The sequence below is a fragment of the Galeopterus variegatus genome, unplaced genomic scaffold, assembly GCF_000696425.1.
Source record: "Galeopterus variegatus unplaced genomic scaffold, G_variegatus-3.0.2 Scaffold5756, whole genome shotgun sequence".
Taxonomy (NCBI): domain Eukaryota; kingdom Metazoa; phylum Chordata; class Mammalia; order Dermoptera; family Cynocephalidae; genus Galeopterus; species Galeopterus variegatus.
The window spans coordinates 96,396-123,697 of NW_007731867.1; the positions used below are offsets into that span (position 1 = coordinate 96,396).

Genomic DNA, 27,302 nt, shown 5'->3' on the forward strand with positions numbered 1-27,302 from the left:
GCAGAATGAGGTGAGCTCTATGACAAACGCAAAAACAGTGGGAGAGCAGGAAGCAGGGAAAGGTCAAATATGAGGGTACTTCAAAAAGTTCACGGAAAAAGAGATTAAAAGATAATATGAATCTTTCCATGAACTTTTTGAAGTACCCCTGTATAGCCTGGCAGATCAGATGCTTAACACAGGGAGTGGTGTTTCAGCCGGTCCCTAGGACATGGGTAGGATTCACACGGGTGGAAGTGGAAACAGAAGGACACTTCAGGCACAGGTGGAGGTATAGAGGTGGGACAGTGCGATGAATGTTCAGAGAACAGAGAGATGTCTGCCTTGACTGAAACATAGGATGCTACAGGGAAAACAGAGGGAGCTAAAGCTGGAGAAGCGGTTTGAGGCCAGATGGATTTCCTTATGGTAAAGAGTTTGGTTTTATTCTGTAGGCAATGGTGAGCCATTGAAGGTTTCAGAGCAAGGGAGTGACATGATCTCGTTTGCTCAATTCCAAGGACACTGCTGTGAGTAATACATAGTTAGCTTTATCATTTGTGTTAATCTTACTCTATGGACTCACACCCTTTCTTGGTCTCAAAGCAAAAGCCAACCTGGGCCCTGTGGCCACACCTACTTTCCAAGACTGTACAAAGCTAGAAGCAATGGCCTTAGCTAGGTAACCTTTGAGCTCACGTAACAGATTTGCACCACCTCCATAGAAGAGGGAGCGAAGCTTTCCAGAACCATTTCCGAGTAGGGGTAGGGCACAAGGAAGGTACTCAATGAACTATCACCTAAGCATGGCAAGGATAAGCTGCAGAGGAAATAGGAGTGCAAAAGAGGATGCTGGAGAGATGCCAGGGACGTAATTAGCATCATCCAAGAGACACCATCTCCCAGCAGGACTTCTGCTTGACACACCCTGCCCTCTAGCCCCTGGGAGGGAGACCCTGCAGTCTGACTCACTGGAATCAGTAGATGGGGTTTCTAAGCACTCTACACACAGAAGGTTCTCTGCTGGTGGAGGAGCCTCAGACCCTGCCTAACTCTCCAGTGAGGAAGGAGAATGGTGCCCACCCCCACCTGGACCACCCCAGCCCGAGAAGGGATGCGAGGCCACCGCTGTCCAGGTGGACACAGCAATGCTGGTCAGCGATGGCTCCCCCAGAACCTCCACACCAGCCGAAGCAGGGGCTTGGGTGCAGAGCACAGAGGGGGGTGAAGTCACAGCTGGGTTCCCAAGGAGAAATGCTCCTGGGGTGCTGGCATGCACCTCTGGGCCTGGTCCGGCGGGGCCCCCGCCACCGTTGCTGATGGTCCACAGACACGGATAGGGGCTGCAGAGACAGAGAGAGAGAAAGGGGATGTTTGATGACACTATGAAGGAGTGCCACCTGACAAGCACGTACACAGTGCCGAGAAGGGTCTGGAGAGGGCTCTGACGACAGCTTCATTCCTATCTTGACACAGATTGGCCCTGTTTCTGCAGAAAAGCTAAGAGGAGCAATGGGGTACAGTTGAATGAGGATAAGATTGGGTGTCCTGAGACCCGGATTCTGGTGCTGGCCCCACCAGTAACAAGTTATTTGATTTTGAACACAGCACCCCATTTATCTGGGCCTTCTTTGCAGCTTATGTAAAATGGGAGGACAGTGAAAGGAAGATACCAGAACTGTATGATCTGTGAGTATCATCTCTCACTAGCCAGGCTACACTGTGTAGCCTGTGGTGTAATAACCAGGCTACACTGCTGTCAGAAGACCTGGGTTTGAATCCCGGCTTTATCGCTTATTAGCTCTGTGACCTCCACAAAGTACTTCCCATCTCTGACTCTCAGCTAACTCATTTTCAATATTTGGAGTGATAATTTTACATACCTTCCAGAGATTGTTTTGAGGATTAAATAAGAAAGAAGACCTGGGTTTGAATCCTGGCTTTATCGCTTATTAGCTCTGTGACCTCCACAAAGTACTTCCCATCTCTGACTCTCAGCTAACTCATCTTCAATATTTGGAGTGATAATTTTACATACCTTCCAGAGATTGTTTTGAGGATTAAATAAGAAGATGAGTACATGGCACTCAGTAAATGGTGGTGGTTTTAAATAATTCTTCCATTCCTGGTCTCCACCTGTCAGCTCTGGTCCCTGACAGAAAGGCTGGGGAGCTGGACCACTTTCCTTGCCTTCTCTAGTTCTATAGCACTGGTTTGCAAACTTGGTTGCATACTGGGATCACTTAGTGAGTTTTAAAAAATGATACCGATGCGTGGGTCCCATACCCCAGAGATTCTGATTTAAGTGGTCCGGCATGCAGCCGGGGTATCAGGATTTTTTAAAGCTTCTCAGTTTATTGTAATGTGCAGCACATTTGCACCTTCATATAGAAGTTGGGTTCATATGGTTGCAATTAGAACTGGAATAAGCAACAATGTTTTGAGCCTTTAGTAGCACTATGTTCTGAGTTTTGAGTTTCTGCATTGACTGATACTGCATTGCTTAATAACTGGCTCATTATCCAATGATGGTACTGAAACCATTTGTTTTTCTGTAACAAAATCTTTATGGAGTCAGGAGTGGGTTAACCATGCCAACAAGGAAGCCAGGGGTAGCAATACCACCCTCAAGCCTGTGCCATATTTCAGATACTTGGACCACATGAAACCTGCAGAAGCCCATCCTGTGGGCTCTCTCTGAACCAGCTCAGCTTGCCAGGATTCTGGTCCCGATCTTCAGAAGAGGCTCTTCTGCAATTACCCTTAGAGACCCTTTCTGATGCCTCCTGGGCTGGTGAGAAAACCATGGGCTCAGAGTTACACTACTACTGCATGATCTTCAGGAAATTTGTAACGCCTCTGAGCTTTAGTTTCTTCATCAGTAAAATAGGAATTTTAATACATGCCTTGCAGATGTCTTTGAGTACTATGGATGACTTACATAAAGTAATAGCACAGAACTTGGCACATGACTATTTAATATCTTCAGGGACCTTCATCTTCACTCTCTTTCTCACTTCCCACCACCACCAAATCAATGTTTTTCCCTTGGATCCTTCAGGGCAGCACCGTCCAACAGAAATAAAATGTGAGCCACAAATCCCAGCCATGTGCGTAAGTTTAAATTTTGAAGTAGCCACACTGAGAAAAATTAAAAAATGAACTTATTGTTAATAATATTTTAAGTAGCTGAAAATATTCAGAATATTATCATTTCAACATGCATTTGATGTAAAAAACAAAAAAGCATTACTGAGAGTTTTTTTCTTTGTTTAATACTAAGCCTTCAAAATCCTGTGTGTATATTATACTTAAAATACATCTCGACTTGGACTTAGCTGCATTTCAGTGTTCAATAGCCATGGGTGACTAGTGGCTGCTGCATTGGACAGCACAGCTGCTGCGTTGGACAGCACAGCTCTAGAATCTTCACAGTAACATCAGCGGCACCTGGGAACTTGTTAGAAATGCAGAATCTCAGGCCCCAACCCAGACCTACCAAGCAGATTCTGCATTTTAACAGCATCCCCAGGGGATTCTAATACATACTAAAGTGTGAAAAGCACTGCTGTAGACCAAAGGCCATCGCATTCTCCTAACTTTTTCTAGACGTACATATCACAAGGTTTCTGATGTCTCCCCAAGTCCTATGTTTTAATTTTGAATCCCTTTTGGACTCTCTCAAAATTCTGCCTATCCATAACAAATGCAATAGCTGACATTTACACAGAATACTGCTGCTTTTAATGCATTTTAATGCATTTTCACATTTTGATGCTCACTGTAACTCTACACAGTAGCTCATATTATTTCCGTGTTATAGATAAGAAAGCTGAAGCTCAGTAAGGTTAAGAAAATTGCCCAAAGTCACAGTCAAGAGAGATAGAACTAGGACTCAAACCCACATCGGTCAGACTCCAAGGTGCCTTCTCTTTCCACTCCACCACACTGATTGCCAGAAGTCATAACTGAATGCAGGTCTCCGGTGTGAGAATTATACCAGGGCCTTACATGCCACACTTTGCCCTGTTACCAGGGTCATGAGCCAGGCACCTGCAACCTGTTCCCCTTTTAGGATGGGTGGCTTATAAGCATATGGACAGTCAAGGGTCTTGATTTCTTAGTGTATATCGACACTTTCCCCCTTCAGTTACCCTACAGTCAGTATCTATTTGCTACCACCACAGTTTAAAGTATTTCTGACTGGCTCAAGACAAATGACCCCAGGCCATAATGTCTTTTCTCTTTTAAATACAAAATGCCAAAGCTACAAACAAAGGAGTGTATGACTGAACAGGTGCTTTCCCACCACCCCTTCTCCAGTTACAAAAAGTCCATCATGTTGTCACCTTTACTTCCTAGCAGCTCAGAAACCAGGACAATAGCTTAGACTATGCCACACGAGAAAAAGAATGGGCCCAGTGCTAAGTAAACCCCCGAGACCACAATGAGCAAGTTGCTGGTGTTGGTCTTACCCAGGCCCTGGATTGATCGGTCCATTGGTGTGGGGTACAGACAGGATGCTGGCATGGGGTGTGGAGGATAGGGACGTCCAGCTGTCAGGTCCCGACAAAACTTGCAGATTATTGCTTGCGCTTTCTATCAAATTCACTTTGGGGAAATAAGAACAATTCAATTGACAGAGCGTGCAGAACACATAAAGACGGTGACCAGTGATGTTATCCCAGGGCAAAATCTAGCCATGGCTTGTGCTACAGCTGCCAATAGTTTGTTAATAGTTGCTGAGGGAAACAGAAAAGACCAAGGAACTTAGGTCTATTGAATATCAACCCCACGCCAGGTGCTGTTCATAGTTTAATCTTCATGACAACTTCCCATCTCCATTTTATAGACTGGGCTCAGAGAGGTAGGACAGTCTGCCCTCTGTGACACAGCTCTGTCAACTGATTTCACCATGTTCACTCCCCTCTAAGAACAGACCAGAGCAGCATCCCCACGAGCTAAGCCTATGGACCACCAGTGCCCCAGATGACATTTCTGAGGTCCAGGACTTTATTCTTCTCAGCAATCCCCAAGTAGACTTAAATATCTCAAGAATAGTGTCTTCTCACAGAAAGAAAAAAGCTGTTTGGTCTCACTATTATGTGGAATCTGAGAAAGTTGAATACATAGAAGCAGAGAGTAGAACAGTGGTTACAGGGGTGGGGAGGTAAGAAAATAAGGAGATGTTCATCAAAGGCTACAAAGTTGCATTTATACAGTAAGAGTAATCTAGAGATCTAACATACAGCATGAGGACTGTAGTTTAAAAAATCCTGTATTGCATACTGGGAATTAGCTAAGAGAGCAGATTTTAGGTACTTTCACCATAAAATAAAAAAGAAAAGGTAACTGTGTGGTGGAGATGGATATGTTAATTTACTTGACTATAGTAATTATTTCACTATGTTTGTATATATATCAAAACATCATGTTGTACACCTTAAATATATTCATATACAATTTTTAGGGGGGGGGAAGAATAGTGTCTTCTACTTCTTTGAATCTTTTTTGCATAAATAGTGTATATATAAGAGAAAGGAAGAGGAAAAGAGGAAGGCAGGAGGGAAGGGAAAAGGAGAGAGAGGAGGAAGATTCCAGTATATATCCCTAGTGCTACGGTTTTCTTGTCCCCCAAAGTTCATGTGTTGGAAACTTAATCCTCAATGCAATAGCGTTAAGAGGTGTGACATTTAAGAGGTGATTAGGCCATGAGGACTCTGCCCTAATGAATGGACTAAGGCCATTATTGCAGGAGTGGGTTTCTTATAAAAAGGTGAGTTTGTCCCCCTTCTCTCTCTCTCTCTCTCTGCCCCCTCCTTCCTTCCCGGTCTGCTCTCTCTTACCCATGTGATGCCTTCTGCCATGTTAGGATGCAGCAAGAAGGCCGTCACCAGATACTGGCACCTTGACCTTGGACTTCCCAGCCTCCAAAACTGTGAAGAAATAAATTTCTGTTCTTTATAAATTACCCAGTCTCAGGTATTCTGTTGTGGCAGCACAAATCAGACTACAACACCTGGCCATGTCACTCATTTTCATGATCTGTCCCTTGCGACCTCTTCAGCCTTAGCACTTGCATCTTCCATCTGTCCCCCATCCCTCTACACCCTGTTCCAAGTCTGCTCCCCGGGCGACCTGGCTCTTTCGTGTCTTTGCTCTCTACTTGGAATGCCCTATACCTCTGCCTGTGTTACATGTCATTCATCCCCGCTCCTCCCCCATCCACTCCTACCTCTCTCTTTTTCTATTTATCTTTCAAGGCTCAATTTAAATGTTAACCCCTCTGGGCAGAACTTTGCTGCCCTACCAGGCAGATCTAGCTGTTCTTTTTCCTTAATTCCCATGGCACTTTGGCTTGTGTGTTTTATAGAATGTTTCTCAAATTTTAATGTGCACATGAATCACCTGGGGATCTTGTTAAAATGCACTCTGTCTGACTCAGGAGTAGAACCTAGGAGTCTATATTTCTAACAAGTTCCCAGGTGATGCTGCAGGTCTGAGGACCACATCAGAGCACTCACTACATTGTATTATGATTATTTAGGTATTTGTTAAGCTCTGAGCTCCTCCAGGGAAGAAGCTGAGTCTTAACCACCTACCTATCCCTACTACCTTGAAGAACCTGGGGCACAGGTTCTTCACAGAAGATGTGATTTGTGTGCCGACCACAGGAAGGAACCAAAAGGTAGAGGGGTCACTGCTCCAGGTTGTCAGAAGATGTGATTTGTGTGCCGACCACAGGAAGGAACCAAAAGGTAGAGGGGTCACTGCTCGATTTCTGATATCACTAACCTACATATTCTCCCCTCCTGCCAGCAGCTGTTGAGTTGCCAAAAGTAGCAGGCTATGGGGCACAGGGATAGGTAGGTGGTGACCAGGAAAGCCTCTGCAAATGCAGAGCTCAGGGTGTCACTGAGGAAGAAAGGAGGCTGGAATCTAAACACTGTCCACCATCTCTCATGCCATGAACTTTACTTATTTGTTTTATTCCAGGTCAGTCTCTGCATATTAGAACAGAATCTCCACCAGGGCGGGGGATTTGTTCATTTTGTTCATGTGTCTGAAACAAGCCTGGCACACAGTCAGCCCTCAAGAAATATTTGTTACATGAAGAATTGAATGAAAAAATAACCTTTGTTTTCATTTCTCCCTTCTTTCTCCAAATCTAATAACCAGGCGAGGTCTAGGCACATACAGGCCAAGGTAGACGGTTCTCTCTCCAATGAGAAAAAAGCACACAAGCAATAGCATCAACTCAAAAACATAATCAGACTGCCAAAATCATTAAGGGGGGGCGTTGCATGCCTCCAACTGAATCAAACTGAGACCTGAACATACAGAGATCCAGCTCCCCAGAGACCTTCCTAATAATTCTCCAAAACCATTTCCAGTATTCCCTGCATGAGCCATAAATGCCACTGTGGAAAAGTGCCAGGCAAAGGCATGAACTGAGAGTCGACCTGACTTGGCTTTTGGAGATCAGCCGAAAACTGCTCATTGCACCAGCGCCCTGGGATGAGGCCTCTCACACCGTTAGGAACCAGGAGACTGAGTGTTTTATTAAATAATTACAAAACATAAGTACTGTTACTACTAGGTCATCAAATATTAGTATATAAAATAAAAATAAAATAAAACATAAAAATAGTAATATGCAATAGTATTATATATGTGTAATAGATGAAAAGGATTCCATCCTCAGATACTTCTTCTTACTACCTGTTTATCCATTTCTCCCCCTCCTCCCCCGCCAGTCCACACCCCAAGGGTTTAATCAGCAGAAGCACACACCTGAGGGAGAATGGTTTCTGTGCATGTAGGCAGAAGGGTAGGGAGCCTGCCGGTGTCCTCGGAGGCCAGAATAGTGCTCACAGCCATGGTGGGTGTGGGGAGCAGGCAGAGGCAGAGGAGCTGCATATTGGTAATTGGTGTTTCCTGCTGTGCACACTCCATCTGGATTGGAAAAGATCCAGCCTCCCACTAGAATACACAAGAGGAAGGCACAGAGACTGAGTCTGTGAACTTCCACACCAACAATCAGGTGACCAGCTGCTTTACACAGCTATGGTTTTTGTGAATGACACAGCCACCTGCCCATGTGGAGATGCCACCACCTCTGCTGCAACCCCACCTCCACCCCCCATCCCATGAGCGGGTAACTTGGCTTCTTCGGAGATGGATGACAGGTCCTATCAAAATGTGGGAAAGCTCTTAAGGAGCACTGGAATATAGCTATACAAAATACAACCTGAATGAAGTTCATAGAAATGCAAAAGTTAAGTTGCTTCTAACGTAAGTTTATGAAAATAAAAGTCAGGAGGCATTTGATGTATATGTAACTCACTGACATACAGTTTCTAGGGAAAGCTTAATGTGGTTACATGGAAAAAGTGAAGGCGTCTGTATTTTTGCCCAGTGGGAAGGTGGCTTCGGTTCTCTCTCCAAGCAAGAGGAAACACAAGAGAGGGAAAAAAAGAGGGAAAGAGGGAAAAGAGAGGGAACTGGCCTAGCACTCCCTGACAGCAAGCATTCTGCAGAATATTTTGGAAGGCTGCAAAATATTTCATAGAAATTGGCTAGTGAGGATTCTAAACAGAAGACTCTATTTAAATGAGTTCAGGGGCAAAGACTGAGACTTAGTAACTCAGGCCCTGAAACAAGAAGCATGTCCTTCCCCAGAGCAGATCTCAGCTGAGAGATCCACAGATGGGGATTCAGCCAGCACCAGCGCTGTTCCTTAAGAACACTGACTCAGGATTGTCACCTGGGCTTTGGCAATGAGGAAACAGAGCTCGGTATTAGAGCCCACTGTCTTCATTTAATACTTTTTAAGTATAAGTAAACAAGTTGTACAGAGTTCATACCACGAAGTGTGGGTTCAATCATTCCCAACAAATCCTTTTGTCATCTTCATTTTCCCATTGCTGTATAAATCTATGGCCCAACGGGTCCCTACCTGACTAACAGAATCAAGATTCAGGTGTCCAGTGGGTAAAACCAGGCAAGTGGCCCCCAGGACCACTTAGTTTGCCACATGTAATGTACAAACATCAAAGTTTGCCAGGAAGGTTGGAACATGTGACTTTGAAATGGTGTGGTTCTGCATGTGGCCCTAACCTACACAAAAAGGCTTTTTATTCCAGGTCACTTTTAAAAGTGCCCTCTGAGAGCTGCTTCTCTCTATGGGGCTATCCTACTACTCCTAGCATGGAAGACGCATTAAGGTTTAGGGAAAGGAGGGAATAAAGAATTTCAAAGCTGGAAAGCTGTAGAAGGGATCTTATAATGCAAATTAGAGAATGTCTCAGACACCAGGGTCAACTTTTCTACTCTGAGGTCACTGACCTTGGGTTACTGTCGCAGCTTCAGAGGACTCCCTCTACCACATTAGTACATAGAGAGGGTGGCACCCTGTTGGGAACATCACACACTACCTTTGGAATCCCAGGTGTACTATTCCAACTCTCCCTACAGCCTTCAAGTCAACAAATGCAGACCCTTCCTCCTCCATGAGGCCACAGCCTGCCTGAGGCATTACAATGGTGACCACCTCCAAAATTAGCAATTACTAAGAACAGGGGAAATCAGAACAGAGAGAAGAGCAGAGAGTGTGAAGGTAGGATATAAGCCCAGAATGCCCTGCCGAGAGCTCTTAGTCTCACTGACATGAAAAGAAGAGTCTAAAAAATTCATCATTTCCATTCTTATCTCCTGCCTAAGATTTGGTGAAGCCCCTTGAGCCTCGGAACACTGGTTCTCTGGGAATTCTGTAAAGTTCATAAATCTGTCTTGAGTGGAAGAAATAACCTATTTGGTCTTGATCTGGAATAGGCCTTAAGCTGTCAGGACAGGTAAAAAGCCTGAGTGTGGAGGGAGATCGTGCCTCGTAAAGCCCCACGCACCTCCCACCTGGTGTTCTCCCAACTCACAGTGAGAATAGGCCACGTGCTGGCTCTCGGAGACAGCCTCTGGACCATCTTTTAGGTGATTTCTGAAAGAGTAACAAAAGTACACCATGGCTGTCCAGCTTATTATACAAGTCCAGCATAAAGCATACCTCAAATCTCTTTGAAGGGCAATCAATTTCTTGGAATAAGAAAGCCGAACACCTCTTTTCTCAAAGCTGCTATCCTTCCCCCATTCTCCTCCCTCCAGGGCACTCTATCTGCTTGCACAATTGCTCTTGGAGTTGCAATTTTACTGTTACCCCTGCTTGCCATATTTACAGCTATCCCTGTTTAGTTTGAGCTTACCAATTTGTAGCTATTGCTCCTGCCTGACAAAATTCAAGCAATAATAACAGCTAAAATTTAAATAACAGATAGCATCTCAGGGCACAATTACATAGGCGATATGCTAAATCCACCAACAACCCTGTGAGGGAAATATTACTAAACTTTTCTGATTTAGCAGATTAGAAAAGTGGATCTCAGGGAGGTAAAACTGACTTATACACTCTATCTGCTTGCACAATTGCTCTTGGAGTTGCAATTTTACTGTTACCCCTGTTTACCATATTTACAGCTATCCCTGTTTAGTTTGAGCTTACCTATTTGTAGCTATTGCTCCTGCCTGACAAAATTCAAGCAATAATAACAGCTAAAATTTAAATAACAGCATCTCAGGGCACAATTACATAGGCGATATGCTAGATCCACCAACAACCCTGTGAGGGAAATATTACTAAACTTTTCTGATTTAGCAGATTAGAAAAGTGGATCTCAGGGAGGTAAAACTGACTTATGCAAGATCAAACAGCCAGGAAATAACAGAGCTAGGACTTAAAGTCAGGATCTCTTACTCAAAGTCCTAAATTCTTTTTGTTATATCACAGTATACAGACAGAATATAGAATCTGTCATCTCACATACCAGTCTGCCCTTTAGATCTTTTGTTAACTGATAAAGTTAAGTATGTCTTGTACATCATCAAATTTAATCAAATATTGAACAGGACAGTTTCCTGTGACACATCGTTATAAACATCTGTCCATTAATCTAGCGCCTTTATGGTGAAAAGGAAAGATTAGACAGTTACAAAACTTGTCAAAAAGATTTGAAACTCAGGCAATAAAACCTGAACACTTCAAAGGTATTCATACTTATACTCTAGGACTTATTATAAAAGTCAGCAATAAGCACCATTATCTTCTTTGTCCTAAGATTGAAAGGAAAGATACAGAGAGGGCAAGTCACCAGCCCAAAGTGTCAGAATCATAGTTCACACCCCAGAAGTCTCTGTCTTCTCTTCTTCTCTCACCTGAGAAATATGAACCTCCCTCCTTTACTCACCTTTCCTAGGCCAAGTGTAGTTTGCAAAAAAAAAGGCTACAACTTATTAAAACCATGCTGCTCAGAGGTAATTGGGAGAAGGGCAGATTATAAGTCTAAATCAATTTTTTAAAAATACGATTGTGCTACTTTCAAGAATCTATAGTAAAACAGAGCTGACAAAACATTGCCAGCTAACGGTCCTCCTGGACCCCTGTAATAAGGAACAAATAATTATGATTTTTTTGAATTTTGTTGATTTTGTTGACTATTGAATTGAATACTGAAAGCATATTTCTATCAAAGGTAATACAAGTACTACTAGTTTAGTTACTTTTGAAATGATTATAAATTTCACATTTGCATAAGTCAATTCACAGGATTTTACTGAAATGTCTCTACTCACCGTTCCTTGGCATCCAAGAAGGCTTTGGCAAACGGGTTGTACTTGATTTTGAGAGCTGTTATCTTGCATTTACAAAGACAAGAAGTGTTAGTGGAAGTGGAACACGCGTGGGCAGACAGAGCCCTTTGTCTTCACCTGTGAATTTCTGAAAAATCAGTATAATTCTCTGTCTCTTTTTTTCTCCCTCTCCATGTTTCTTTGCTCACTCCTGCACTAATCACAATTGCACCATCTCTGGCAAAGGACATTTTATCATGGCATGCAGTGAAAATGAAAAATGCTGCATAAAGTGAGAAAAGAAAGGGCAAAGCATTGGAAGTGAGCAAAGCCGGGTGTGCTAAACTTAGTTCTCATCTTTTATTCATTCATTCGTCTTTTTTTTCAGCTATCACTGAGCACCTACCCACGTCAGTTACATTTCTAGTGACGTGGGACAGCCGGGTGTGCTAAACTTAGTTCTCATCTTTTATTCATTCATTCATCTTTTTTTTTCAGCTATCACTGAGCACCTACCCACGTCAGTTACATTTCTAGTGACGTGGGACACTGTGAAGAGTAGGACGAGTGTGATCCGCCTGTCTTAAAGAGTACGGTCTAGCATCAGTTTCCTCATTCTTAAATAATCACTTACCCACTGGGCCATGTTAATGCAAAAACAAACTATCCTCCCATCCACTGTCACTGTCTTTATCCCCCTTATCCTCACCTGCTTCATGTCTCATCAGAGCCACCTGACATAGAGATAGAGCGAGAAAGACAGACATAGATAGATAAACATTTGTTTTTCATCTGTCCCCACTGGGATGTAAGTGCTTTGAGGACAGGGTACTCATCTGTTTTATTCATTGCAGAATCCCATTGTCTAGAACAATATCCAGCATGTAGTAATACCCAATAAATATTTGTTGAATAAATAAATATTGAAAAGAATATTTATGTCACTGAGGGCCTGAGCCTGCTGCTCTCTGGTGGAAGAAAGAAAAGTAAAACAAAAACCCAACTCTTTCTGGCCCAGAACCTGTGGGAAGAAGTCAGGAGAAAGAGGGAGGATAGGTGTGGAGTCAGGTGAGTACAACCTGGTCTTTCCCCGGGTTTAAACCTTTATAAATGAAGCTAGAGGTGGGCGCAAGGGAGATTTTGGCCTTCCTCACCCCACCTCCCTCTGGGTGCTTCTACATCGATGTGGCAGGGAAGCAATGCTGGCAGAGGGAGGGTCTGGGCTTGATTGCCGTGGGGCATGTTCAAGACCCAGTAGGAGCCAAGTCAGGCTGGGGAGCTCACTGGATGGGTCGGCACAGCCAGGTGTGGTTTAGAGAGAGCTGTCCAGCACCTGCAGCCAGAAAAATCTTCTGAGCATTTACCAAGCTGGCAGCCAAATGACAAGTTCCATCTGCCACCGACTAAGAGAGCAAGCAGCACACTAGTGGGCAGGGGGCATTGCCTGGGACCAGAGGAGGCGGGGACATGGTCTCCAACTCCTCCCCACTCCCCAGAGTAGCAGAGGCCATGCCCTCCCCTCACAAACCCAGACTCCATGCCAGGGAGAGAAGCAGGGGGGGAGAGCTATCTGAGAAACGGGGCAAGTTTATCCCAGAAAGACTGATCACCACCTGGGGGAACTGTTTAAATGATCAGATAGTTCATTTCTGTTCCCACTGGTCTGATGCAGGTGCTCTGCCAAGAAGCCGGATTACTGACAGAAAATAAATTACAGTTTCTCTGCACATCCGTGATATGAATTAAATCTGCGATGTAATCTCACCTGCAGGCACTAACACAGTAGTTTCCAAACCTGGATGATCACTAGACTCCTCTAGGGAGGCTTTATGTACTAAAGATTCTGGGCACCATTCTTTAAGATTCTGACTCAGTTGGCTGGGTGGCAGCCCAAAATCCATCTTTTAAAGCTTCCAAATCAAGAAATACAGAGTAAAGGGACAACAAGGGCCGGCCCCGTGGCACACTCGGGAGAGTGCAGTGCTGGGAGCGCAGTGGCGCTCCCGCCGCGGGTTCGGATCCCATATAGGAATGGCCGGTGCGCTCACTGGCTGGGCATGGTGTGGGCGACACCACACCAAGGGTTGCAATCCCCTTACCGGTCACAAAAAAAGACCAAAAAAAAAAAAAAAAAGGGACAACAAGACATCATTTTTTTTTAAACTATCAGATTGTCAAAGATGAAAAAGGTTGATGATAGCCAGTGTGGATAATGGTGTGGGGACTGTCAATGAAGATGCCCTTTCAGAAAGTCACTTCGGCAAGGCCTATCAAAATTCTAAACATACATTCCCCTTGACAGAACAGCTCCGTTTCTAGGTATTTACCCATGCAAGCCGCCAATGACAGATCACCAGGATATTCACTGCAGCATTGTTTATAATAGAACATAAAACAGCTGGAAGCAACCTTAATGTCTGTTGGTGGGGAGCCAATTACATGAAATACGGTATATCCATACCATTAAATACTCCATAGGCATACGGAAAAGGAGATATGCCTGAATACAATTACATAGAAAGGTATCCGTAATACACTGTCAAATTGAAAAAAAATTGCAGATTAATATACACAATATGAGCCAATTTATATGGGTAAATCTATATTCACATATATATTTATATATATGCAGAAAATGTGTGGGAAAAAACTCACTCTAAGCTCTTATTTGTAGTGTCCACAGGGAGTGGGATTCCAAGGCAAAAGAAAAACAGTACATTTTTACCTTTTAGTTTTTATTTTTATTTTACATACTCCTGGACTATTAGTTTATTATGGATTTTTTTAAATAAATACATATTACCTTTTAAATTTCTTTTAAAGTTTAATCAAAAAGAATCCTGAGGGCCGGCCCGGTGGTGCACTGGAGAGTGCGCCGCTTGTGAGCGCAGCGGTGCTCCCGCCGAGGGTTCAGATCCCATGTGGAGACCAGTTCCCGCTCACTGGCTGAGCGCGGTGCGGGCGCAACACCGAGGGTTGCGATCCCGTTGCCAGTCAGTAAAAAAGACAAAAAGGAAAAAAAAAAATCCTGAGCTGGCTGTTTAGCTGAGTTGGTTAGAGAGTGGTGCTGATAACACCAAGGTCCAGGGTTCAATTCCTGTACTGGCCAGGCAGACACACAAAAAAAGAGAATCCAACCCTCTCCAGGGCTTCTGATGATCAGCAGGTATGGGAACCCCCAGAATATGTGAATGCACCTAAATCAGCTCACAGAGAGGCCGGATTCTGACTACAAACTCTGACACCCTGAGTGGCCCAGATTACTGGGCAGCAAAAGACCTCACTGTGCTCAGATATTAAAAATGAACAAGCAGGACAGACACCATAATAAAACCCAAAGCGGGGTACACATTTGGGTCAACTCCCACAGACTTCCCACTAGAACAAGATAGAGTAGTCCCCAGCAGCCCCTGCCCAGCAGTACCCACCCTGGACACACCAAGCTCTCTGCAAACCAAGGGCACGTCAGAGCCCCAAAACAAAGACTCCTGAGTCCCCACAGATGCACAACTGTGCTTTACTGGCACCAGGAGAGACACTCTGGTGGGCCTTTAGCAAACAGTCACGAGGGAGAGGCGAGCAGCTGCCCCATCATTAAACCTCATCTCTGCTGAGTATATCTGAACCCTGCAAAACCTACCTTCACCCAAGCTTAGTCCCGGCAATCAGAGGAACACCCTCCCTGTCTTGTCATGCTCTCCCAGGTGACATTTACACACACACACTTACCTCCTCATTCTGATAGGCAGTCACAGCTATAAACTGGGTTTCAGGGAAGATAGAGTAGTCCCCAGCAGCCCCTGCCCAGCAGTACCCACCCTGGACACACCAAGCTCTCTGCAAGCCAAGGGCACGTCAGAGCCCCAAAACAAAGACTCCTGAGTCCCCACAGATGCACAACTGTGCTTTACTGGCACCAGGAGAGACACTCTGGTGGGCCTTTAGCAAACAGTCACGAGGGAGAGGCGAGCAGCTGCCCCATCATTAAACCTCATCTCTGCTGAGTATATCTGAACCCTGCAAAACCTACCTTCACCCAAGCTTAGTCCCGGCAATCAGAGGAACACCCTCCCTGTCTTGTCATGCTCTCCCAGGTGACATTTACACACACACACTTACCTCCTCATTCTGATAGGCAGTCACAGCTATAAACTGGGTTTCAGGGAAGGAGCAGTTCATTACCATTCGGTGGGCACCACCAACACGCACTATGTGAACCTGGGGTTCATATTTATGCAGAGAATTCAACATTATCTGTTGAGGGGGAAGGAGGAGAGAAAGAGAAGAAAAGCAAAGCCGCGTATCGCAGGTGACAGACGAGCGGCACCTTTGGTTAGTCCCCAGCTCAGCATCCACCCTGGTTAGGGACACACACCTCAAATCTTAGGTCACCTGAGCTGCCACCACATCTTGGGAACAGGTGGAATGTTTTCAGAGGTTCCCGGGGAGCACAACACTGAAGCTTATAGGAGTGCAGTGTGGGTTGCCAGAGAGGAGTTGTTCTTAAATGTTCAGTTTTCTGCCAAAATCCTGGCTTCCTTTTTTTTCCTTCCCCTATTTTCAGCACAACAATGTGGATTTCAATCCATTAAAACATTTTGGTTTTTTTTCATATGAGGAATCCTAATAACTCAAAATACTGACCATGGCTGCATTTACCAGTGACTAAAGAGTAATGAAATCTAACATCTGATGGCACATCATCCATTCTTTATCATTCAAATGAAAGGGTTATTGAACATCTCGTGTGAAATCTGGCAGGCAATAACTATTTACTTTTCCATTTCCTGTTTTAATAAGGAACGGGACCCTTCTGAGTATCACAACGACTCGAGTGGCATTGCCTCCACCTCAAAGAACATGGATTTCTACCCTCCCCACCAGCTGAGCACTGAGCAGAGAAGGGGCGCAAAGACTGAGGGCAAGTGGCCGACCAAAGCCCAGTATGTGGGGTAGAACAGAAAATCAAGACCTTTTTCTCCCAGCTGTGTCTCTAACCCCCAAAAAGAGTCTATATTTTTATAAAGTAACTAACAATCTTATATAATAGACCAGTATCCACAATCCTACCACAGAAAAAACAGAAAATCAAGACCTTTTTCTCCCAGCTGTGTCTCTAACCCCCAAAAAGAGTCTATATTTTATAAAGTAACTAACAATCTTATATAATAGACCAGTATCCACAATCCTACCACAGAAAATGAGAGGGAAAAAAAGCCCCCAAATCTTGTTTACTCTAATTGGAGACTTTAAATAAAACCTTTTTTATTTAAGATTTGTTTGGAATATTTTTTTTCTGAAAAACCAAAGCAAATTCAATATTCTACTGATAATTATCATAATGCCCAAGTGGGAGTAGTAATTATTTCATTTAGGAGAGGCTGTTTATTAAGGTATTTGTCTATTGCCAGCATGCCACTTACACCAAAAAGGGGAGAGGGAATAACTAAACCTTGGTACCCACAAACATCTCCCTGCCAGGGCGGGGTAAAAAGCACTGCACACAAGACAAAACTATGAAAGGAGCCCTGATGATTAAGTAAACGACCGCACCCCCCGCCCTCTCTCTCTAAACATCAGGAAGTCCATTAAAAACTGAAAGCACCAATTAACAGCTGTTTATTCCTGTTTACATTTGGACTCTAGGGAATAATTGGCTTCTGCGGGAGAAGAGGCTGCTGAGGACACCTCTAATTGCCTAAATGCACCCTTGATATTTCTTGATTGGTGTTGTGGGGAGGCTGGGGCGGGTGGCCAGGCAGCCCACTCCTACCTGCCCACCTCCGTTGAGTTTGTTGGTCAGCTTCACTTTGCTGAAGGATATGGGAGCTTTCATCCAGTGGGCCCCAAAGTTGGGGGAGTCCGGGTGGATGTAGACGCAGCTGTGGCTGGAGACCTCAGGCTTGCCCGCGGGCACCCACTCCCCATTGACGTACTTCCAGCGGTGACTATCGGTTGGGACAAAGTCCAGCAGAAGGGAGTACATGGCATTGGGGTCCAGCCCCATGACGCTAATCTTTAGGACAGGAAACATTCGTCTGAAAGAAAAGGCAGAAATTTAGCCACAGGAGGGATGTTAGAGGAACTCCCTACCTTGTCCAGGGGTCTCTCACCTCTAAGGAGATCGTCTATGGAATGCCCTGGGTGGGAGGCCATATAAACAGGGACTAAGTCCACAGCCCCAATTCCACCAGAGCCTCTTTTTATAAATGCATTTGATATTGGGGTTTTACTTTAAAACACTGAGTTCCATTTTGAAGTCTGAAAACCACTAATCTAGTCATTTGAGAGAAGAGGAACCTGAAGCCCAAGGTATAGAATCATATGCCACATTCTTACAGAGAGCTTTCTTTGAAGATTTCCCCCTGGTATACTAGTGCCACCAACCAACCCTTCCCAGTCTCACAAAGAACACTTTTCCCGAGTAATCATTCATTTAAATCATTGCATTTATAGCAAAAACATGGTTACCTGGTAAAATAAGTGGTGGGAACTCTTGACAGTACAAAGTTAGCCTCATTCCTGTTCTCCAGGACTTCTCAGAGCCTTTAATATACTAATGCACAGCATGAACCTTTGAGAAGAAGGTATGGGATTGTGCACATCCTAAACTTACAGGACAGTGGAAATATCTTTTTAACGAGTACTTTGTGGGAATTTGTGTTCAAGAAATATACTTTGAGATATGCAGATATAGACTCATGGGTCCTTTGTCCACCCTCTAGAACATACCAACAAGTTTACTCCCATAAATATCTGAAGAAGCTATCCAAATAACCGGATGCTAATTCTAGAACATTTTAATCACCCCCGAAAGAAATCCCATAGCCAGAAGAAGTCACTCTCCATTCTACCTAGACATCTTATCTCCAGAAAGAAAAGCAGAGGAAAGTGGCTCCTGCCAGCCAAGCAGGAGAGAGACAGAGTGGATGTCCTTTGTGCTCCAGCTTCCAAAGTCACTGCCTAAGGTAAGATTCTAGAACAGAAGCAGGTCTGGGCCAGCCGAAGGGCTTGGATATAATGGCAATATAACCAGTACTTAACAGATCACTTATTAGATGCCAGGCATTGGAATACACACTTTTCACTGAGTTCTTACAACTTTATGAGGCTGTCATGATATGTTAAAGAGAGAAAATTTATTTCATTACCCCAAAAAGAAATCCTGTACCCCTTAGCCATCACCTCCTAACCCCTAATCTACTTTCTGTCTCTATAGATTCACTCATTCTGGACATTTCATATCCAATAGAATCATATAATATCTGGTCTTTTGTGTCTGGCTTCTTTCACTTAACATAATGTTTTTAAGGTTTGTCCATGTCCTAGCATGTATCAGTACTTCATTCCTTTTTATTGCCAAATAACATTCTATTGTATGGAAATTCCAATTTGTGTTTATCCATTCATCAGTTGACGGACATTTGGATTTTTCCACCTTTTGGCTGTTATGAGTAATGCTGTAATGAACATTTGTGCACACACGTGCATGTGGAACTATATTTTCATTTTCCTGCATATATACCTAGGAGCGGAATTGCTGGGTTATGCAGTAACTCTGTATTCACCGGATCAGGAGCTGCCAGGCTGTTTTCCGCAGTGACTGCATCATTCTGCATTCCCACCAGCACTGTATGAGGGCTCCCCTTTCTCCACATCCTCACCAACCCTCGTCACTGCCACCTTTTCTATTACAGCCGTCCTAGTGAGTGTGAAGGCTCATCTCTCTGCAGTCTTGATATGCAATTCTCTGAGGGCAGTGTCGCCTGTGGGTAGTGGGAGGAACATCTGAATTTTCCCTTCAGTTTGCCTCTCCACTCTGGCCCTCTCTCTGTTTCTCAACAGACCAGGCTTATTCGAATCTCGGGCCATTGTCCTTCCTTTGCCTGTAAGTGCACCTCCTCTGGCATTTTGCATGACTCATTTCTACTCATTATCTAGGTCTTAGCTCAAACGTCACTCCCCTGACCTACCTCAGGCTTGTTCAGATCTGGCTGAAGTGGCTCTTGGCTAAAGTGGCTCCTCGTCCTTTAGTCTCCCTCTGTGACATCACCCGTGTTTGTTCCTTCATGGCACTCTTGCAATCTAAAATTACCTTATACATTAAAAACAATAACAACCTGTCTACATTTTCATTGCCTGACTTTTTTGTTAGAATGTAAGCTGCATAAGCAAGACACTGGGTCCTCAGGTTTTTGTCACTGAATCCCCACCTAGGACAGTTCCTGGCATAGAACAGACACTCAAAAATCACTTGTTAAATGAGTAAATACATCTCTAGTTAGGCATTAAGATTGGGGAAAACATTGAGGGGGCTTTTCCTTTCACTGTGGCCTAACCATATCAACTTTCTAGAAGTCTCAAAAGGGAGACAAGACTTAAAAAAAGAAAAAAAAAAGTGTGGTGAATGTGATAAAAGAGAAGGCAGGGGGGCAGAGTAAAAAGGAGCATGTACTTGTGCCTCCTGAGCCTCAGTTTCTCCATCCATAAAATGGGCATAACAACATTAACCTCCCCCGTGGTAAAGACTTAAATGAGATATAACATACGTTAGGTCTTGGGTGCAGAGTAAAACTCGGTACATGATAACTAATATCATTAGAAAAACTATCTTGCATTTTGTTATCTTATAAATCATAAGTCAGACCTGTGAGAAACTTCCTCATGTTTCACATCGTGAAGACAACAGCTGGGCTGCCATGCGTGAGGAATTGCACCATTACTCTGGCAGGTTACTGTATAGAGAACATATGTTTTAGGAGCTTTCTTTTTTTTTTTTTTTTCTTTTTTTACTTTTACATGTACTACATATTCTTACCGAGTATGTACCTTTAAACTGTAATACGTGAAATGACAGTTACACAAGTTGCTCTTGTATTTTCTTTAGAATCAAATAAAATGAAGTTAAATAAACTTTAGCACTTCAGAAAAACCACTAGACTGGAATACAGAGAACCTCCCCGTGAACACTTCATATAAACAAGACAGACTCCTGCCTGTCAAAATAACCCTATATGATCCCCAGGATCATTTCTGATGCCCACTTTTATGATTCTTTACAAATGGCATTTGTGATTTCAGGAGCCTCCTATTTTCTACACTTGTCCACTACTATTAAAATAATTGAAAGCACCAAAATATAATGTAAAAGGGAATAGTTTAATCTGATATCGAGAGAAAAATCCTTCTATTAAAGAAAGAATAAATGAAAACGCTACAGGAAGATCTGACATTCCCCAGGCAGCCTCCCCAGGGGAGGATCATCATTTTAGTTAACATGAAAGTACAATCATCTCATTAAGGGAGGGGAGTAATGAGGTGCGTAATGCAGTTCTCAGCCAAGACCTGCATTTGGGATGCATCATCTGATGCACTTTTTTCTCCTAGAAATTTTATTTAATTCATATACTTGTCCTATTTAAATTTATTTTCTCTCTTTTAACACACCAAGACAGCCTCACCATTTGGGATAATGAAAATGTTCTAAAATTAACTGTGGGGATGGATGCACAACGCTGTGAATATACTAAAAACCATTGAACTGTACACTTCAAACAGATGAATTGCATGGTATGTGAACCATATCACAAGAAAGCTGTTAGTAAGACAAATAAAGAAGCCACAATGGCCTACCTACTAGAAGGAAGACATATCTGGAAAACAGTGCAATGGTTAATTGTTTTATTTTCTTTACTACTTCATCTACCAAGAGCTTTACACGTATTTTTGCTTTTTATTACTACTTGAATGAACTAAGAGATGCCGTGTATTTTCTAATCCCCATTATGCCAATGAGGAATAAATAAAAGTCAGTCAACTTGCCAAAGGCCTTATACTGGGACTAGAACTCACCCTGATCCAAGCCAAGCTCAGCTCCTTGCCTCATGTCCCCCTTCTTCTCTTGCCTCACAATGACAAGGACACATTACCTAGAGGTACGTTATCTGTTTACCTGTGGTCCCCACTAAGGAGCGGGCTTTGTTTTCAGGGATGAACTGCACTTCTAATCAAATGGGTTTTTTCCTCAATATTTCCCAAAGTGTGGAAAGAGAAACCCAAGAGTCTTTGAGGAGGTAAGAAACGTGTAAATCAGTTTCCAGCTCACAGCATCATAATGTCACGACATCCACCCTTGAGAGAAAGTATCGTCAGAGAGAGAGACAGAGAGGGCAGCAAAGAAGAAAAGGGGGCAGGGTGAACAAGCACTTTACACCAAACCAGGCTTGAAGAACCGCAGGTGGTGGCTTTGCTGCAACCTCTGTTTCGTTTCTGCTGTGAGGCTGGCTTTCCAGTTTTTATTTCAACGGTGGGGAGTCTTGAGAGACAGCACTGCTGGAGGAGGCTACGAGGAGTGAGATTCGCAGGAAGATAGGGGGTGGAGATGAGGCAGATTCCATAGGCAGGGGAACAGCAGCGATGGTTAAAAGCAAAATTCAGGAAGTTTAGGTCATAAACATTTTCCTCCATCTCCCCTCAGAACCATAATATTCATTAAATACTCATCAGAGCTTTCAGAATTGAGTGTAAGTGTGTTGTGCGTGTGTGTTGTGTGTTCGTGACATGCCTGGCATGTAGATGTTGACACTTAGGTGAAGGTGAGCAGACATAAGAACAGTAGCACGTGTCAATCAAAAATAAATGAAAGAGAAAAAAAAGAATAGCATCAGGGAAGCACAGTGGTCTGGTTAGAGGCAGATTACACAAATGCATATGATCCTCCTGAGCTGTAATTGTTAAGTTTCAGAGGGAAAAAAAAACCCCACGGTGATGGAAATGCATTTGCCTGACATACAGTGTTAGTTTCTCCTCTCTTTCACTGCCCTTACTAGAAACTATAAACATCAGCTTAGTGTCACTGCAGCCACAGCCCTTAATCTTCAGCAAATTCAAACTTAGTGAGTCCCAACTTTTATTTCATGATAACAAATGGATTCTCCAGTTACATCAGAAAATGCTTCCAATTTCTTAAAACTTACTGATGGAAAATTTAACAGGAATTAAGTCAAAGTTATTTAACTGCATGGAAAAACACATGAAATATAGCATTTTCTCCTTAAGTGAAGATGTTACAGGTAAAGAAAACAAGAGCAGGAGATTTAATTTGTTCACCTCTGAAGTCTGAAATGAATTTTTTCTGTGACCTAAAGTATAAGTTCCTAGTTTAGAGGATGGAGATGAAAGAAATGTAGGCTGGATGCACTAGAGATGACTCGAGCTCTAGGAAGGTATTAAGTGTTATTGTTATATCTGAAAGACTAATGAATATGAATAACTAAAGGTTTTAAATCAAAAAAGCCAGCCACCAGGAAAAAAAGGGGGAGGGTGGGAAGGAAGGAAGGGAAAAGAAGTAGTAAAACAGAGGGAGAGAGGGTGCAGAAAGCAAGGGAGGAAGAGAGAGAGGAAAGAAGGACAGAAGGAAGGAAGGAAGGCTGCCATCAAGATCCCAGTTTCTGGGAATAATTTGGCATTTTTCAGAGAAAATCCTCTCTACTGCTTCTGGTCAATGTCAGAGGCAAGCCTCCTATTTATATATATGAAAGTAGCTCTCCATTCAACAATGAGTCTTTTAGTTCTTTTATCAGCCCATCCTATGCTATTGCAAAACTTGCTGTTGTGCAGAACAATGAGACCTCAAGTGTACAGGAGCTATTTGTTTACCCCAACTGAAGCTTTTTTAATAAGTTAAAAAGTCAAAAAGTCAACTGCCTACAGAGCCAGGTGGGTAATGGGAATAAAAAGAGCTAGGGCCCTTTTTCCCAGAATTTCTCCATTTAAAATGCATGTAAGGAAGACTAGGAACATTCTTCTGCACAGAGAAGAGCCACCAATCTACCTGCATCCATCTCAGGAGCTGGTGTGGAGGGCAGGGATTTGAAGGAGACACAGCTGGTCTGCAGACATAGAAGAAAGAGTAAAAAGGAGGCTTAGAGGAAGAGGTGGGTAGGGAGAAAAGAGAGAAGGAAGAAGGGAATAAAGAAGATGAAACAAGAAAGATATGTTGAGCTGGCCAGTTAGCTCTGTTGGAGAGAGCATGGTGCTGATAACACCAAGGTCAAGGGTTCAGAGCCCCACACAGGTCAGCCACTGAAAAAATAAATAAATAAAAAGATAGGTCTACATCAAGAATGGCAAAGTGCTATTAACAGTTTAATCTGAGAAACTAAAGAGATTGAGAGCAATTCCAGACCAAGCTCATTCATTATTAACCACATCAGCTTCTTACAGATTCTTCTCTCCTTTATCCAAAGTATAAAAGGAACTTTTCTATCTCCTGGCAAAATCTTGACCATGAGAGGTTGAAAGACATTAAGAGAATTTCAGAAAAAGATTTCATTCACAGGAGGAGGGTAAAAGACAGCAGAACATCCATAGATAAGAATAGCCAAGTTGATTGCAATTAAACTTTTCCAACAAAGAGTATCTTCACATAGTTAATATTCAATGACTACTTAATATTACATTTTTTATTTTAAATATGGGGGAAAATTTATATGGGTGAAAAAAGGAAAGAGAAAATTCTTCTTAAATGGTAAAAGTACATTCCAATATATTATTAAATTGGATTTCATAGTGACTTCAGAAATGTATTTATTTATTTGTTATTGAAATAGATGAACCATATTTTTACTTGGTGATTGTATTTATTTTTACTTTACTACATGGCCACTTTGACAGCCAGATAGATAGTGTGAGGGTAGGTGTTAATGAAACTACTATCCAATAAGTACAAAGAATAATAAACAGAAAGTTCTACCTATTATCAGACTTTATAAAATCTTTACAACTACATCATCACTTATCTTTGAAAGGAAAGAGATTAAATCCAATTAAGAATTTGGGGTGATTCTTTAAAATTAAAAACATGTTTTATATTTCTTTCTACCAAAGAGGCTAAAAATAATGTGTAAATGCAGATCAAGGGAAGGAACAAGTGTAATTACAATTACAAATATTAAAAGCAATAAATCTTCTATATGAAATAAATATGGAATCCATTTAGAGAAAGAAAATATAAATATCAAGCCAGGTTGCTATTCCTACTAATAGTATAATCACAGTTTATTGAAATGCCCTTATTTCTGGTACAACTTTCACTTTCGAAGCACTTTAACGTCAAGCAACAACTCTCAAGTTCATAATTCTCCCAGATGGACAAGAAATAGTTCATTTTCTATACTGTGTTTTATTCAAAAATACAATACTGAGACGTCAGGAATGGAAGCATTTTGCACAAGGACAAAAGCCTGCCAGATATTCAGCTGGCCTTGACTTTTCTCTATTAGCAGAATTTCTCTCAAGGGTGTCACAATTAGAGACCTGCCAAAACTGACCCTACTGAAAATGCCTTTCAACCTTTTGTACTTTTGTGACAGTGTGCTCCAAAAGATACGTGACCATTAACTGAACATTGGAAGCCAGTTTGACCAAGCTGTAAGCAGTGAGGTTTTTTTTTTTCAAAATATTTGGATTTTTTTTTTTTTACTAAGCGAAAGCTTCTAATATTACCTTGACAGCCCCTTAGCAGACTAGGTTTAATAGAATCCAAGAAATGCCAGCAGAGATCAGTTTCAGTTAATCTCTTATTCGTTGCAGTGAAAAAAAAGGAGGCATCTTCTCTTCTCTAAGGCAGTGCATTACAGTCTACTTTGCTATTACTGCAATGGCTTTCAGATCACCACAAACACACACGATCTCAAATGCTCACCACAAACACATACAGGGAAGCAGATGGAGGAAATGAGATCAAATTTGCCCTTTTGCTCCCAGTCTTCAACTAGTCAAAAATTTCTGGCAAGTTTGCTATACATAGGAAGAAATCATCCAGCTTCCAAATAAAATTGACTTTCACCTTATCTGAGTGGAGTTGGGGCTCAGGTCTGCTCCAGGGTATGCAGTCAGTCAAAAATTAGTATTATTTTCTGATATTTGAGTGCATTTCCCCAATCCATGAGGCATGCCCCCCTTTATAGTAATTTCCCAGAATTTCTCCATTTAAAATGCATGTGAGACAGGTGGCCTCATCCTGCACTTCTCTGATGATCTCAGAGAAATTAATTAAGTTGGCTGTGAGAGAGCCGTGTGAGATGGTCCTTCTCATGAGCACGTTTAATGAGACCCCGCCACCTCCGAGTGAAGAGCAGCAGCCTCTTCAATATTCAAAGGGGCTCGCTTCCCTCACCAAGCCCTGCCAGCCCAAGCCAGGTGGCAGATAAACTCACCTGCCATTCTTGGTCACGATCATTTCATTAGTGACTTCCTTGAATCTCTGCCAGAGAGGAGCATCCTCCAGGGTGATCTGAAGTTGCTTCTCCGTAGGGTCGCCTTTTTCCCTCCCTGCCTGAAGCTCACTTTCCACCACATTGAGCAAGCGAGAAACAGTGCCGTCACCAGTCTTCTGAGTGCCCAGCTCACTCATGGCCGTAGGCCCCTCTCAAACTTTGCTCAGAGCCCTTTCCTACCTTGTCTGCTTCTAGTTCCTTCCTTCCCTCACTTGCCTGCTTTTCAACCCAGCTGGACAGTGCCTGAGGAGCTGGGAAAAGATGCCCTGGCTCTTGCCTAAGCTTCTAGTATGACACCCCTTAAAGTCTCCAAATGATACCACCAACCTGTTAAGCTTTAGTTGGGGAGCAGAGTGGAGGAAGGGGAGAGGTAGGGAAGAAAAAGCCGTCTCTTAATTACTCATTGGATCAGGTGGGAGAGAGCCTGGCTTTCCCATTGGCTGTCATGCATAGAGTACACGTTTAAGAAGAGTACTCCATCCAAATTATCAGGCTTTTATCTTGTTGTACCTGAAGAGGTCTAATCGGTGTATTGAGGACCATTTTCCCGTTAATTAAAATTATTCCAGGCCCAGACTGCAACAATCAGGCAAATCATGTTTGTGTATAAATCAGGGCATGTGGCACCTCTGGGGAAGGAGGTCCTGGGGAGAATCAACAAACTTGGTGCCAACCCGGGCTATTCTGATCCAGTAGAGAGACTAAATGTCTCAGCTATTCTCTAGCACCCCAGAGAGACAATGGGGCCCTGGAGAGAAGAATCGCATATATAGAAGGTCAAAAGCACGGTGCCAAAAACATGACTGATGTGCTGGAGAATAAAGGAAGATGTTCTGTGTGCCACCACTCAAGGGTCAGAGCTCAGGAGGAAAGAAAGGAGCTAAGGACTTCTTTCGTCCCAGGGTATCCCCTACTGGTCATCTGTCTCCTGCAGGATCCCACACACGCTCACACCCCTCATCCCAAGGGCCCCACGCACCTCCAGCAAGCAGAAGAGCTTTGAACCTTGTTCTTCCTCCCTAGAACCCAGAGCCCCAATTTTTCTTATCTCCAGCCCTACCCAGAGGGAAAAGAGAAAAAGCAGTTAGTATCCTATTAATCTCTCCAAGGAAGTACTCTGCTCCCGGAGAGTGAAAATAAGCTTTTTATATTATTATGCAGAGCAATTTTAATTCTCCGTCCAGAAAGGCATTCTTTAAACAGCCAACGGCCTATTCTGGCATTCCAGGGTGAACTCCACATTCCCTGAGAAGGTACAACTGGTAGAAAACTTTTCTTTTATCCATAACTTACAGTATTAATGGGATGGGTGGGGGGCCAGAAGGGGTGGAAGGGAACAGGAGCAGAGGTGTCTCTACTTCCCCAGCC

General features: G+C 43.1%; 1 protein-coding gene across 1 annotated transcript; it reads right to left on the minus strand.

The window, feature by feature from the left end:
• Nucleotides 1–386: 386 nt before the first annotated feature.
• On the minus strand, nucleotides 387–26,155 carry TBX19 (T-box 19). Its single transcript, XM_008589920.1, has 8 exons — nucleotides 25,875–26,155; nucleotides 17,429–17,693; nucleotides 15,775–15,909; nucleotides 11,659–11,720; nucleotides 9,912–9,973; nucleotides 7,774–7,962; nucleotides 4,455–4,590; nucleotides 387–1,322 (listed from the first exon to the last, which is right to left on the minus strand). The coding sequence occupies exons 1-8, from the start codon at nucleotides 26,069–26,071 to the stop codon at nucleotides 1,028–1,030; spliced, it is 1,341 nt and encodes a 446-aa protein (XP_008588142.1). The 5' UTR covers nucleotides 26,072–26,155; the 3' UTR covers nucleotides 387–1,027.
• Nucleotides 26,156–27,302: the final 1,147 nt, after the last annotated feature.